Source organism: Lepidochelys kempii, chromosome 3 (genome assembly GCF_965140265.1).
Source record: "Lepidochelys kempii isolate rLepKem1 chromosome 3, rLepKem1.hap2, whole genome shotgun sequence".
In the NCBI taxonomy this organism is placed as follows: domain Eukaryota; kingdom Metazoa; phylum Chordata; order Testudines; family Cheloniidae; genus Lepidochelys; species Lepidochelys kempii.
Genome location: NC_133258.1, coordinates 97,800,679 through 97,814,579, shown reverse-complemented (window position 1 = coordinate 97,814,579; position 13,901 = coordinate 97,800,679). Strand labels below are relative to the sequence as shown.

General features: G+C 39.9%; 1 protein-coding gene and 1 pseudogene across 9 annotated transcripts in view; both read left to right on the top strand.

Moving 5' to 3' along the window:
• PTPRK (protein tyrosine phosphatase receptor type K) overlaps positions 1-13,901 on the top strand; it is a 583,649-nt gene that overhangs the window by 268,878 nt on the left and 300,870 nt on the right. For all 9 annotated transcript variants that reach the window (XM_073337267.1, XM_073337266.1, XM_073337264.1 and 6 more), the window contains 2 exons: positions 7,827-7,908; positions 9,662-9,777. In XM_073337267.1, the coding sequence (XP_073193368.1) occupies positions 7,827-7,908; positions 9,662-9,777 (198 nt within the window). The remainder of the gene's footprint in view (positions 1-7,826; positions 7,909-9,661; positions 9,778-13,901) is intronic.
• LOC140908241 (large ribosomal subunit protein eL39 pseudogene) lies at positions 2,875-3,058 on the top strand (annotated as a pseudogene).

Here is a 13,901-nt window from a genome sequence, read left to right as displayed (position 1 = left end):
ACCCTGCACATTATATTCCCCACTTTTTCTCCTGTACACTAAGTTCCATCACCTCAAACATTTGCTGTAACACAATGAACACACCACATTACTCGCCATCACACTATGACACACGTAAAGTCTTAATTCTGAGCTTAGCTGTACATGAATAGTAAACATTCCTATACAGGGGAATGATGTGATGTGTATGTTGTATGTGATTTTTTCCCATGGGGATGATACTATGATGTCAGAGGTAAGGGTTCATATTAAAGTGCTAGTCTCGGATAGCTTGGTATTTCCTCTTTTCATGGTTTAATAGTAAGTTCCAATTTACAGTCCTGCAGGGTAAGAAGATATCAGACTTCTAAAATGGGACACTTTTTTTTTAATACAAAAAATAGCTGTCACTAGTCTAGGACTGCAGAATAACACAGTTAGCTTGATTTTGACAATTGTGGTTTAATCTAGGCAAGATCCTACACTACAACTCAGCCAGCTAAATTGAGCTACAGGGTGTTACCTTGCATCTACACTAGGAAGAAGTTTAGGTTGGGCTTAGACTGTGTTATGGTTACCCTGGAGATTTCTCTTGAGTAGGGTTTAAAGGTATTCGCTAATGTGTTCTAATTAATGTGTCCTAGAAATTCTAATGTAGACAAGACGGTTCAGACTTTAGCACATTCTAAATGGGCTGAGTTAAAGTCTAGGGGCGAGTCAGGAGGGCCAGCTTAAGTTGTGTTTCAGTTTTCCCCAGCTTGTATATGCTGTTAGTGTTGTTGTAGCTGTGTCAGTCCCATTGTATTAGAGAGACAAGGTGGGTGAGATAATACCTTTTATTGGACCAACTTCTGTTGGTGAGAGAGACAAGCTTTCAAGTTTACTCAGAGCTCTTCAGGTCTGGGAAAAGTACTTAGAGCATAACAGCTAAATACAAGGTGGAACAGATTGTTTAGCATAACTTGCTGACACACATTTCAAGGGACCACCGTTCATTGGAGGTTGTTTAATTTTGCCGATGGGAAAGCTCTCAGGAGAACCGATAAGGTGCTTTTCAGAATTGTTTTACTGTTAGTGATAACTACATCATGGGATATCAAATGAATCCTGTATCTTTTAAATGAATTCATTATTGAAAGAGGAAAAGCTGTTGGAGAAGTATTGTTGAGCCAGTATGGGCTTTGGTAAAATGTAATGGGGAGAGGGAAGAATTAACTGGACAGGAAATATACAAATTTCAGACTTAGTGATGAGCATCACCGTAATGAAAATGACAGGGAAAGATCCTCCCTCTCCCCCCATGCTTTTTCACCCACTTTTTTGTAATTAAGGTATGTATCCTTGTTATCTAAATGAGATTATCTGGTGGCATTTTATCCGTGATTATGGGAGATTTCCATGTAGGTATATCACATCAGCCAAACAGGCGAGGAAGGTCTCTAAAACGATATTGAATGTGTGTCCACCTTGGCTCTGTGACACCCCTTTGTGGCCCAGCAGGGCATGAACTGCAGGTTTCTGCCAGTAGGCCGCTGCTACTCGTGAGGTCTGAGGTAGCGGTACTCTGGCTCTCCGGCTAAGGCGCACTTCAGGCCTACTCCTTCCTGGGTGCTGTGGGCCAAAATAGATCAGGAATCGAAAACTACAACCCAAAACAGGGTTGTCTGATGAAACTTCAGTAAGATCCCACCCTTCTATTCAGGGCTTGTCTTCAAACAGTCCGTGCATCAGTTGATTCCTCAGGGTCTCATCATCTGCAGGGGCCCATCCAGTTGGCAAGCTACCTCAGTCTCTGAGCTGCACCCAGATTTTATGTGAGGAGAAGCCGCACTCAGCTCTCCCTCCTAGGCAGTCCTGACCTGGGCTAGATCGCCTCCTTTTAACTCCTTTCCCCGTGCCTGGCCCTTACTGCAAGTCTAGTGGGGTGGGGCCAGTTTGGGGCCACATGTTGTCATTAACCCTTTTGTTGCCAGCATGGGGCCTATGTGTCTCATTGCAGAATACTTTTTTTTTTTAAACCAGTGAATAACTTTCTGTCTTACGCCATGTCTGACTCTTTGAACCATGCTCTGAAGATACAAGAAAGGAACCTGGATTGGAAACTGCATCTATGCCAAGAACATGTTTGTTTTAAAACTTAGTCTTTTACATTACAGTAAAGTAGAAACAGAGGAGTATTCACACTCCAGCCCTGGTGTATGCAGTCATTAGCTCGTGCATACGGATGCCTATGTATGCACACAGCTTGCTTATAATACATATGCAAAGCTATATTAAAAGAATGTTAAGATGACAAAGTCAAGCAATAAAAAGTCAGGCATGGCTATACTCTCTTTTCCAGAGGGCACAGAATGGATGGAGCATCTCTTAATGAGCCACGATTCAATATTTTATTTTCTCCTCATTGTTTGATGTGTGGCCCCAGGCCTTATCATTGAACACTATTCAAGCCCTGCTCTAAAGACAGAATTATTAACTTCTTTGTGGGCTTTTCTGACACTCATCATTGTGGCACCTGATTGCTTCATAAAGATTAATGATTTTATTTTCCTAACACCCGTGTGAGATTGGAGGTGGTGTTTTTCCTATTTATAGATGGGGAACTGAGACACAGGGAGATTAAGATCAAAAGTGTCCACTAATTTTGGACCACCGGTTTGAGACTCCTAGGATCTGAGTTTTCAGAGTACTTAGCATTGTACAGCACTTCATTCCTACGTTCCAAGTAGATCTCCCAGTGACTTCAGTTGCAGCTATGAGTGCTTAGCCTCTGAGTCTCAAGTCAGGCATCTAGTTAATGAGGAACGCAATTAGGGGCCACCTGTGAACGGTTTGGTTTAAGTGCCTTACCTCGCATCACATGGAATTGTGGTGACTGGCTCGTCACTCCGCACCATGTCGTTCCACAAGACATTCAAGATCAAGTGATTCCTTGTCAAGAAGCATAAACAGAACCGGCCCATCCCACGGTGGATATGCATGAAAACTGGCAATAAAATCAGGTACAACTCCAAAAGGAGACGTTGGCGAAGGACCAAGCTGGGCTTGTAAAGAGCTGCTCTAATGGGAACTCTAATGACACGTGTCTTTCCAGCCCCAAGACCTGAAATACGCATTGCTACAAAAACTACCACTGACTCATTTTGGAGTGTTGAATCTTGTTGTTTTGCCCCCCACCTCCCCCGCACCCCTAAAAACAAAACAAAAAAAAATCACATGGAATTCTGTGGCAGAGGCAGGGATAGAATCCAATTATTCAGTGCAGCATTCAATTGTCATAACTGGGGGACTGTACTTTCTCCTCTCGTGCAATTCCCTTCCTCCTTCACTACACACCTTCCAACTTCTGTAACAAATGAAGCAAGGGTCCTACACACAATGGCCTCATTCATTACGCAACTCTGATTCATCCACAGATCACAGCCTATCCTGTGCACTGAATGAGACAGTTCTGTGAAAAATATAGTATGTAATCGTAATAAAAAAAAGATTGTGTCATAATGCATATGTACAAGGGCTCAGAATAAAGGTTGCACAGCCAATATTGTTAAGTTTTCGGGTTGCAAAGGTGATAAGAGTTTTCTGTTACAAAAGTAATATTCTTTATCTCAGTGACAGTCCTGTTCTGTCTTTGCATGGCGGTGGACACAGTTATATAGTAGGACTTATCCATTCCTAAATGGTAGGATTCTACCAGTATTATCACCTAAAAGAGCATGAATAAAATGTTTTATCTTGTCAAGTATCAGGGTAGCCGTGTAAGTCTGTATCCACAAAAACAACAATAAGCTTATGCCCAAATAAATCGGTTAGTCTTTAAGGTGCCACCAGACTCCTTGATGTTTTATATTGGACTTCATAGTCATATTAACCTCAGACGTTTCAAAGTTCTGATACAGAACTTGGATACAGGGAGCTCTCAGACTTGACTATTTTTAAAGGATGGAGGGCGGGGGCACACAAGCTATCACAGATTGCTTTTCGGCATTTTGAACTTCCAACTTAATCTTTTTCTCGAACATGAATAATTTCTCTCTTCCCTTTCCAGTGTTAAAATCAGGCACTTATAATGTTATGAAATGAAAGTGCTAAAAGAACCCTGGAGTTGAGAAACTTTGCTGCACTTTTACCATATAAAGTCCTAGAAATATGAATATTTTACATCCCTGTATCATAAGAACGGCTATACTGGGTCAGACCAATGGTCCATCTAGTCCAGTATCCTGTCTCCTGACAGTGGCCAATGCCAGGTGCTTCAGAGGGACTGGACTGAACAGAACAGCCAATCACTGAGTGATCCATCTTCTGTTGTCCACTCCCAGTTTCTGGCAGTCAGAGGCTAGGGACACCCCTATCCTCTGCTGGGTGCAAATAAATAGCATATAGTAGCATGTGGCAGAGATTTAATTATTTGTATGTGTGAAATGTAGCCTTCATATTTTGAGATTTGAATAAAAATTCCTCCTCCTCCTCTGTAAGTAAATTCAATGTTTTGGTCTTCCTTTCACCTTATCCTCCCCAGCCCTCTCAATTTCTGCATTTGTCTTGCTCCGCTACCTTTTGTTCTGTAGCCTTTTCTTGTTTTCCCCTATGAGTTTTCTTCCTCTCTTCATTTTAATCTTTCCCATGCACTTTTTGTCTCTTCCACCTTTCCTTTTTTGAGGTGGGTTTTGTAACACTGCCTACAGTTACTCAATAGTGTTACTACCAACTTCAGGGCAGACCATTACGAAGCAGGGCACAATCCCTAAATTGGTTGTGAGTTCTCTATTTAGATTGCACCAATCAAATATCAAAGCACTATCTATAAGACTGCGAGTCTGTCATGGAGTCATGGATTCTGTGAATTTCCGGGACCTCCATAACTTCTGCAGTGTCCAGTGCAGCTGGCCTGGGAGCTGCCTGAGCAGCTCGGGCAGCCCCCATGTCAGCCGCGCCGACTGCTGCTGGAGCAGTCTTGGGCCACCACGCGTGCCCCCCCCCCCAGCAACAGCAGCAGGAATTTGGGTGTGGGAGGGGTGAGAGCTCTGGGCGATGCTTACTTCGGGGGGCTTCCAGAAGTGGCGACATCTCCTTCAGCTCCTATGCAGAGGCATGGCCAGGTGGCTCTGCACACTGCCTCCGCCTGCAGGCACTGGCCCACTGGCCCCGCAGCTCCCGTTGGCCGGCTTATTTCCAGTCCCACAGGACCAGTCACTTACTTGATGTCGTTGCACCTTAGATTTCAGTCCAAAGACAGGGCTTGCAGCTAATCCTATAATAAACTATATGAAAATTTATTAAATAGGAAAAGGAAATGAGATATTTACAAGGTTAAAGCAGGTAAACCTAAGTACATAAATGAGTTACAATCTTAAAGTTTCAAAAGGAAATACAAGCCTCTTTAGTAAGGAAGCTCTCTATATCTTTTGGAGCTAACTCAGGCTAAGTAGCTGGGTTTCTCTTGCTTATGCCTAGAAAAATTCCCCCCCCCCCCCCCCAGTCCAAGCAGTATAGAGATAATTGGTTCCATCTTGTTAGGGGGTTTTATACCTCTCCTGCCTTGTGCTGCAAGCTCAGCAGATGGGAAGAATCCACTTGCATGACTCGTCTACGTGGGGGTGGGTTGAGGGGAGAGCAGAACAAACATCTTTTGTCTTCTTTAATGTCCCACAGTACTCCATCAGGTATTAATGGACCTTTCCTGTTAGGAAGGCCATAACACTTTCTGTTGAAGGTCAGCATATCACACTAATTAATGACTCTCTCCTGTCCACAAGAGACAGATCTTCCAGGGAAATGGGACCAAGGCTGTGGAACTTGCTGCCATAGGAAAAAAGAATGGCCACCACCCCCTGTACCACAATCAAAACTGAATTCAAATCCTGTCTCATTGACGTAGCTTGCCTGCAATAACCCTCTGTAAGATGACAGCATTCTCACACTTTAATACATGTATAAAGTCATATTGGTGGGATTGTTTTAAGCATCTTTATTATGTCAGTACTAAAAAGAGAGATTTGTGTACTGATGCAGTCACAGCAGTGAAATGAGGACAGATACATGCATAGAATTAAACAGCAGGCCAGTACATTTATTAAACTTTAGCACAGGGGAGGTCAACCATACTCTCCTACACCAGGCATGTAATTGGTTGCAGTGCAGGGTTTACAGGGCTTTTTTACCACATAACCTATAACTCGGGGTATCATAGAACATAGGGTTAGAAGGGACCACAAGGGGCATCTAGTCTAATCCCCTGCCAAGATGCAGGATTTGTTGTGTCTAAACCATCAAAGACAGATGGCTCCATCCAGCCCCCTTCTGAAAACCTCCAGTGAAGGAGTTTTTATTTCCTCCCTAGGCAGTCTGTTCCTTTCTCCTACTGTTCTTACTGTTAAATTAAATCTCAGGAACAATGTCCTAAATCTGCTGTGCTGTAATTTGAACCCATTGCCTCTTGTCCTCCCTCTGTGGCAAGAGAGAACAAATTTTTTCCATCTCTTTTATGGCAGCCTGTCAGGTATTTGAAGATTATTATCATGTCCCCACCTCTCCCCTTAATCGTCTCTTTTCGAAAATAAACATACCCAGTTTCTTCAGCCTTTGCTCATATGGCCTGCATTCCATCCCTTTGATAATCTTTGTCACTTGCCTCTGGATCCTTTCCAGTTTCTCTACATCCTTTCCATACGTTGATGACCAAAATTGGACACGTATTTCAGCAGAGGCCTAACCAGCGCTGAATAGAGCGATACTGTCATCCCCTGTGACTTGCATGTTATGCCTCTGTTAATGCCTAAAATTGCATTTGCTTTTTTTGCAGCAGCATCACCATATTGTTGACTCGGGTTGAGTTTGTGATCCACCACAACTCCCACATCCTTCTCAGCAGTGGTGCTGCCAAGCCAGTTACCCCCTATTCTGTATTTGTGCATTTGTTTTTTCTTCCCTAAATGTAGCACCTTACATTTGTCTTCACTGAATTTCGTTTTGTTGTGCATAGCCCAGTTCTCCATTTTATCACGATCCTTTTGAATTTTATCTCTGTCTTCCAAAGTGTTTGCACCCCCGCCCCCGCTTTGTGTCATTTGCCAAATACATGCCTTTCCATGGCAAGGCAGCAGTAGATACACTAATTACACTCTGGTCAGTTTCACAGTCTGGTTTTGCAAGGCTCTGGCAAAATCTCTATGTATAGGAGCAGCCCAGAAATTCTTTGCTGCTCCTGTTGGTGGAGGGTGGAACAGGAAGTAGGAGCAGATGTGAAGTAGTGAAGAAGTGCCTTTATTGCTCCCGCACATCACACTTTCCCTGTTTTGTAGCAGGAGTGAAGAATGAACTGACAATGATAATATCAAACTGCACCTACTCCTGTCAAAGCCACTGTGGAAATGCTACTTGCAACATCACGAGAACAATTTTCTTTTGTGGAATTGTACTGCAGGGGGAGTTCAGGAATATGTGGGGAGTATGACTCCAACTGGAATTTAAATTCCTATTAATTAAGTTTCCTTACTTGTGTGTAAGGAGATGTCTGGCCCACCTAAAATGGTATTTTCAGAGTTTAATCCTATGTATAGTGCTGAAAATAAACTTTAGTCCAATGGAAACAGACTAACATTAATTACAAGTTAAGAAACATGTTTCTGTGTTGTATCCATAAGTAGCAAGTCTAGAAGAAGTCAAATATACAAATGGCATGGAACTATAGTACATTAAGTAATAAATATTCCATTCAATCATCAAACCTTGTGGAAAGTTCAGCTTAAATGAAAAAGCAATGTGCCATATATCTCCTGCACTCTCCACTGTGGATTCTGTAGAAATGAGTGTTGTAAACCTTTTTTTTCCTTTCTTTTTGTCAGGTAATATTTGAAGCTGAAGTCTCAGATGGGAGAAATGGCTACATTGCCATTGATGACATCCAGGTTCTGAGTTACCCTTGTGGTAAGTCGTGATTAAGGGCAGCATTTTTCTCTGTCTTTTCAGGATGTGCTCAATGTTGGCTCAGACTGCTGAGTTTTCATTGCCTGATCATTGCTGTTCTTTGTTCCTTCTGTAGAATTTCTATTACAGCTTACAGGAATGAATATTGGGGTGGCACAGTAGTGATTTCACTAGGTAAAAATCTTTTTGTCTAGCAGAAATAAAGCATTGCATGAAAATAAAAGTGTAACTCTTCAGTGGTTGCCTTTTTGAGTGATAGATGTGGACAGTAAAATTGAAATTTCTTCCATTAAAAGTATATATACTGATTTGTGCTAATTTTAAATTGGTTAGCGTATTTAAGTCTGAGGGCTGTTAGACAACTTAATAAAGGTATGAAACCTGAGTGAGAACTATGTATCTTCTGGTTTCCAATTATTGTAGGCCATTATGAATAGGGACAGACTGTATGCATTTAAATGTAGGTTTCACTCTTGCTCTCCTAATCCTGGAATAAATCCTAGGCCAGTGGCGCAATAGCTCAGCAAACATTGGACCAATACACATGGGAAAAAATCATGTCTATGCAGTTCTCTGATTTGTTGCTACTTTTCTTGTTAATTCTGTCCCATTCTACTTTACCTGCCCAACCAACATGTCCCCTTCAAAAGTGCTATTTTGTTGTAGCGTATCCCTGTGGCTGATAGCTTAACTACTTTCTCCACTGATACACAAGTTTCTGAAGCCAGTGCTCACTAAGAGATGCCAAATAATAAAGATGTGATTGCAAACTCAAATTCCCTTTATGCTCTTTCCCCACCTAAAAACGACTAAGGCTAAGAGCATTGCACTCTCAGGGCTTACAGCCCTACTCAGCCTAAGGAGTTATTGAGTCTCTTGCCTTTTTATATTTCAGCAAGGCCAGCTACAGGGACTCGCCTAAAAACAGATGCTTCAAAAAGAGCTCTGCTGGGTAAACAAGTGGTAAAAGAAAAAGGTAGTCAAATATAGTCTTGACAGCAGATTATCAACATGATACAGTATTCAAATAAACCATGTCTGCTTAGTGATGCTTATCCCATTCTCTTTTCAAATTGCTTTTTTTTAAAGAAAGCATGAATGAGACTTCAGTTTAACTGGTTATGTAGGTAAAAAAGTGTGCGAGAGCTATAACGTGCATCTTTCAATTGTGACCATCAGTTTTCTTCAGCTCAATAATTCAGTTAGGTGGTTTTGCCACAGATCTTTCATTGAGTCTGTGCAGATGTATAAACTGTGTTCTATCAGCCATTGGAATGTTACCATATTTAATGGCACAGAAAACATTTGTCTTCTGAGGGAGGAAAGAGCTCAAAATTACATTGCATTAACTCTTAATACAGTATCATGAATACAACAAATTAAATCTCACTTCCCCCCAAAATTGTTTTACTTGTTGTGAGGGATTACAGTATGTCAGGTGGAATACAATGGAAATACAATGGAAGAATTTTTGTGATGTCTTTCTCACATTTTTGCATTTATTCTCCTTTGCTTTAGTTTGTAAATTATTTTATTATGACTCATGTGCAACATACAGTAGTAGAATCACTGGGGGAGAGGAGGAAAGAGCAAAAATGCTTTTTCTTGAATTAAAATGAAACAAAAATCACTTTCTTTCATATGAGATTAGTTGTAGCCAAAGGTTGTCATAATATGTATTTTTTGGGAGAAAGTAATGTATTTTTTTTTATTAGTGAGCACTATTTGTAATTTTATTTTTTCACCTCCACAGATAAATCTCCACATTTCTTGAGGCTGGGGGATGTAGAGGTCAATGCAGGACAGAATGCTACATTTCAATGCATTGCTACAGGGCGGGATGCAGTGAATAACAAGTTATGGCTGCAGGTAAGGCTAACTCATCCAAGTCTGTTTGAATAAAGAACAAACTTATTGTTGAATATGAAATATTTTAATTCAGTGTTTTTTCTTTTTAAATCTTGGGCATGTAGAATCTTTCCTGTAAATCAAATTTGTGAATAATTTGATTACACAGAAGACCTAATCAGACTGGAAAGATACAGGAACAAATTATCAAACAATCAATTTGTAAGCACTTAGAGGATAACAGGGTGATAAGTAATAGCCAGTATGGATCTCTCAAGAACAAATCTTGCCAAACCAAGCTAATTTCCTTCTTTGACAGGATTACTTCCCTACTGGAGAGCAGGGAAGCAGTAGATGATCTTGATTTTTAGTAAAACTTTTGATGCAGTCCCACAGGACATTCTCATAAGCAAACTAGGGAAATGTGGTATAGAGGAAACTACTAGTTGAAAGACCATACTCATTGTAGCTATCAGTGGGTCACTATCACACTGGGAGGATGGATCTAGTGCGATCTCTCTGGCCTCTGCCCTGCGTCCAACACCAGTCAATATTAATGACTTGGATAATGGCGTATAAAATTTGCAGGTGACCCCAAGATGGGAGGAGTTGAAGGCACTTCAGAGACAGGATTATAATTCAAAATTAGTTTGGTAGATTGGAAAATTGGTCTGAAATCAGCAAGACAAAATTCAATAAAGACAAGTGCAAAGTACTTAACTTAGGAAGGAAAATATCAAACTGGCTAGGTGGTAGTACTGCTGAAAAGGACATGGGGGTTACAGTGGATCAGAAATTGAATGAGCCAACAATATAATGCATCTGAGAAAAAAGCAATTATTCTGGTGTGAATTAACAGGAGTATTGTATGTCAAACATAGGAGATAATTGTTCCACTCTACTTGGCACAGGTGAGGCCCCAGCTGGAGTATTGTGCATGATTCTGGGTGCCACATTTGAAGAAAGATATGGCCAAATTTGAGAGAGTCCAGAGGAGAGCAACAAAAATTATAAAAAGTTTGGAAACCCTGACCTATGAGGAAAGGTTTAAAAATGGGCATGTTTAATCTTGAGAAACGAAGATCAATGGGGATAGATGGAACCTGATAACATTCTTCAAATATGTTGAGGGCTGTTTATAAAGAGGATGGTGATCTGTTGTTCTCTGTGTCCACTGATGGTACGACAAGAAGTAATCGGCTTAATCTGCAGCAAGGATTATTTAAATTAGATGTGAGGAAAGACTTCGTAACTATAAGGATAGTTAAGCACTGAAATAGTTTACCAGGGGAGGTGACAGAATCCCTGTTATTGGAGGTTTTTAAGAGCAGATTGGACGAACACCTGTCAGTGATGATCTAGGTATACTTGGTCCTGCCTCAGTGCGGGGGGATAGACTAGGTGATCACTTGAGGTCCTCTCCAGCTCTGTGTTTCTATTATTCTATGCTAATAACTCCAAATTTTTAAAACTTGGATTAGAAAACATAAAAAGTCGTACTAGACAAATGGTTACTATGTAAGGTAACTTGTTAATGTATTCTGTCTATATGTAAATGTTTCTTTATCAAAACATGTAAGCAATGAATACCTATGGTTTGAAAGAAGAAGTTTAGTATCTAGTAAACAAAAGTGCTATATTTAGTACAGGCTTAACAGAGAGCTGTCATAACTATGATGGATGATCCTATGATAGAGAGAAATTGCAATTAATCCCTTGGGATGTGTGTGTTAAAAAGAGGGAATTTTTAACCTGACACTATGAAATTGCCATGCCTTTGCATGATAGGAGAAAGATTTGTATAAATATACAAGTATATGTTCTAAAGTAAACAATGTCTAAAATCAGAATATTGTTTGCCCCTCACAAAGCTATGAGAATTTTTTACTCAGTTTAGAAAAAGCAAGTTGTTAGGAAAGATTACGGGCATAGACAGCCTTTTCAAGAATGGTTTCTCATTGCTTGATGTAGATGAAAGTTGAAGAACTAATGAAAACTTACCCCATTATTTCAGTGTGTGTATACATTGTGCCTGGTAACAGCGAGTTTGCAGTGTGCACAATCCTTAATTATTTTGAAAAATTGAAAATTGCTCCTTCAAGCAGAACGTTTTGATATTTAAAAAATCTGAATTTCAAAAATACAGTTTTAAAATCTAGAAAGTACCAAATGTAAAGCTGTATACTTCATAGTAAGTCAGACACTGCCAAAATGAAACATAATCAATTTTTCCCAATCAGGGTCTGACTTCTAACCCAGTTGAGAAAGGAGATGACCATCTTTGGGTGTATATATAGCCAGGAGATACACCTGAAGTCCAAAATAAAGACGGAGGAAATTTTTCTTTTGGGTAGAACATGAGAGAGACTGACTTCTAGATAAATAGGACACAGAAAATATTCCAAGAACAGATAATCGCAATGTGCTACAGTGTGAAAAATGAATACAGAACCAAAAGTGATTGCATTGCATTTCACATTAGTAAGTCAGTGTAGTAAATAGATATCATATCACCAGGAATTATTTGTTTTGCAAGTCTTTCTGCTAAGTACAAACCATTATTTAAATTGAACAAATATAAAATGTACTTATTGAGAAAGAGCAGTTCAATTTCTGAGCATTGTGTGTTTTATGTGCCCAATTTGGCAAAGTTAAATTAAATTAACCTTGATTATTTTATGACAGATAAGGTTATAACAATGAGAGTATAAAGAAACAATGTAAAGCGCCACTTTCAGCACAGATAATTGCTCAACAAGGCCTGACAGTGAGAGCCAACTGGAATTTTTCCATACCACTCTGTCCTCCAAGTAAGATAACTTTGATTGATTATCCCTTATAACTTTTCTTTTCCCTGCAAGAAAGCCAGTTAGCAGCCAAAACTGCTTTGAAAACATTTGTTCTCTCTTCACCCAGTTCATAGATTTTACTGGGTAGATCACAGAAGTGGATACTTTCTTATCTTATAAAATGCTAAGAATATCCTTTCATTTGTTGGCTGACATCTTGGGACTAGAAGGGTCTTTTGCCCTTCAAATAACTTTCTTTGTTAATGTTTATAAAGTGCTTTGCGACCTTGCTATAAAAATGGCTGTTTGATAGAAGTCACCTCAATTTTTCAAATGCAGAACTCTACTCGTATTTTACTTTAAACTCCACTAGTTCTGTCACCATTTCCTCACCGCCCCATATCTTCCTTTCTCATCATTCAAATCTTTGCTCTGTTTCCCCAGCACGGCCATGCTAATCATTAATTTTACCTGTCAAAATACTTTCTTCACTGTTTGGAAAACATTGCTGGTTATCAATCTTGCTGTGCATAGTTTTGAGCAAACATCAGTTTGACCCATTTTCCTTGAAACTGGTGTAAAGGTGGGATACGGACCACATGGAGTGTACAAGTGTGTGACTTGGTAAAGGTCCACATATACCCTTTGTCCAAACTAGCAAACTTAGATTCTAAAGTTTCAGTACTAAGAAGAAAACCACCAACAGATCAAATCAAATGCCTAAATAATTGTTTTTGAGGGCCTGGAGCAGAAGCATTCCAGGAATGCGTCTTCTCTTAGAGCAGCAAGGCCAGCTAGGGTGTGAAGAGAGATGCTTTAATAGCATGCTATGTTTAAAATAATAATATAATAATAATAAGAAGAAGAACTTTTTTTGTCATAATAGTTGAATGTGAAAAGATCTTCCCTTTTGAAAATTTCGAATAAGGCATTCTACATGAGATGTAATGATATGAAATGACATTTGGGGAGACTGGGGCTGTTCATGCCAGAAATGCTCTCTGACACAAAGATCCTGTTTGGTTACATTGAAGCTATAGAGTAGTAGTTTTGCAGCCGTGGGGTTATTTAAAGAAAGTAATGACTGTCTCTTCCAGTTCTTTGGGTATTTCTAAGTGAAGGATTAAAATAAATAAAGAACTTTAAAAAGAAACAGCAGAACCCCCTCTGCCCTTTCACTCTTTCCCATCTCCTTCAGTGAAATTAGGCAAATCATTTTTATTTATTTATTTTGTGGGACGGAGCTAGTGGTATGATCAACGACAGTAGCACAAACAGTAATGCTGTATTTTAGAAAGGCTTATTTTTATAACTTCAGAAATCAGAGGTGTTAGAAATTGTGCATTATGTGCATGT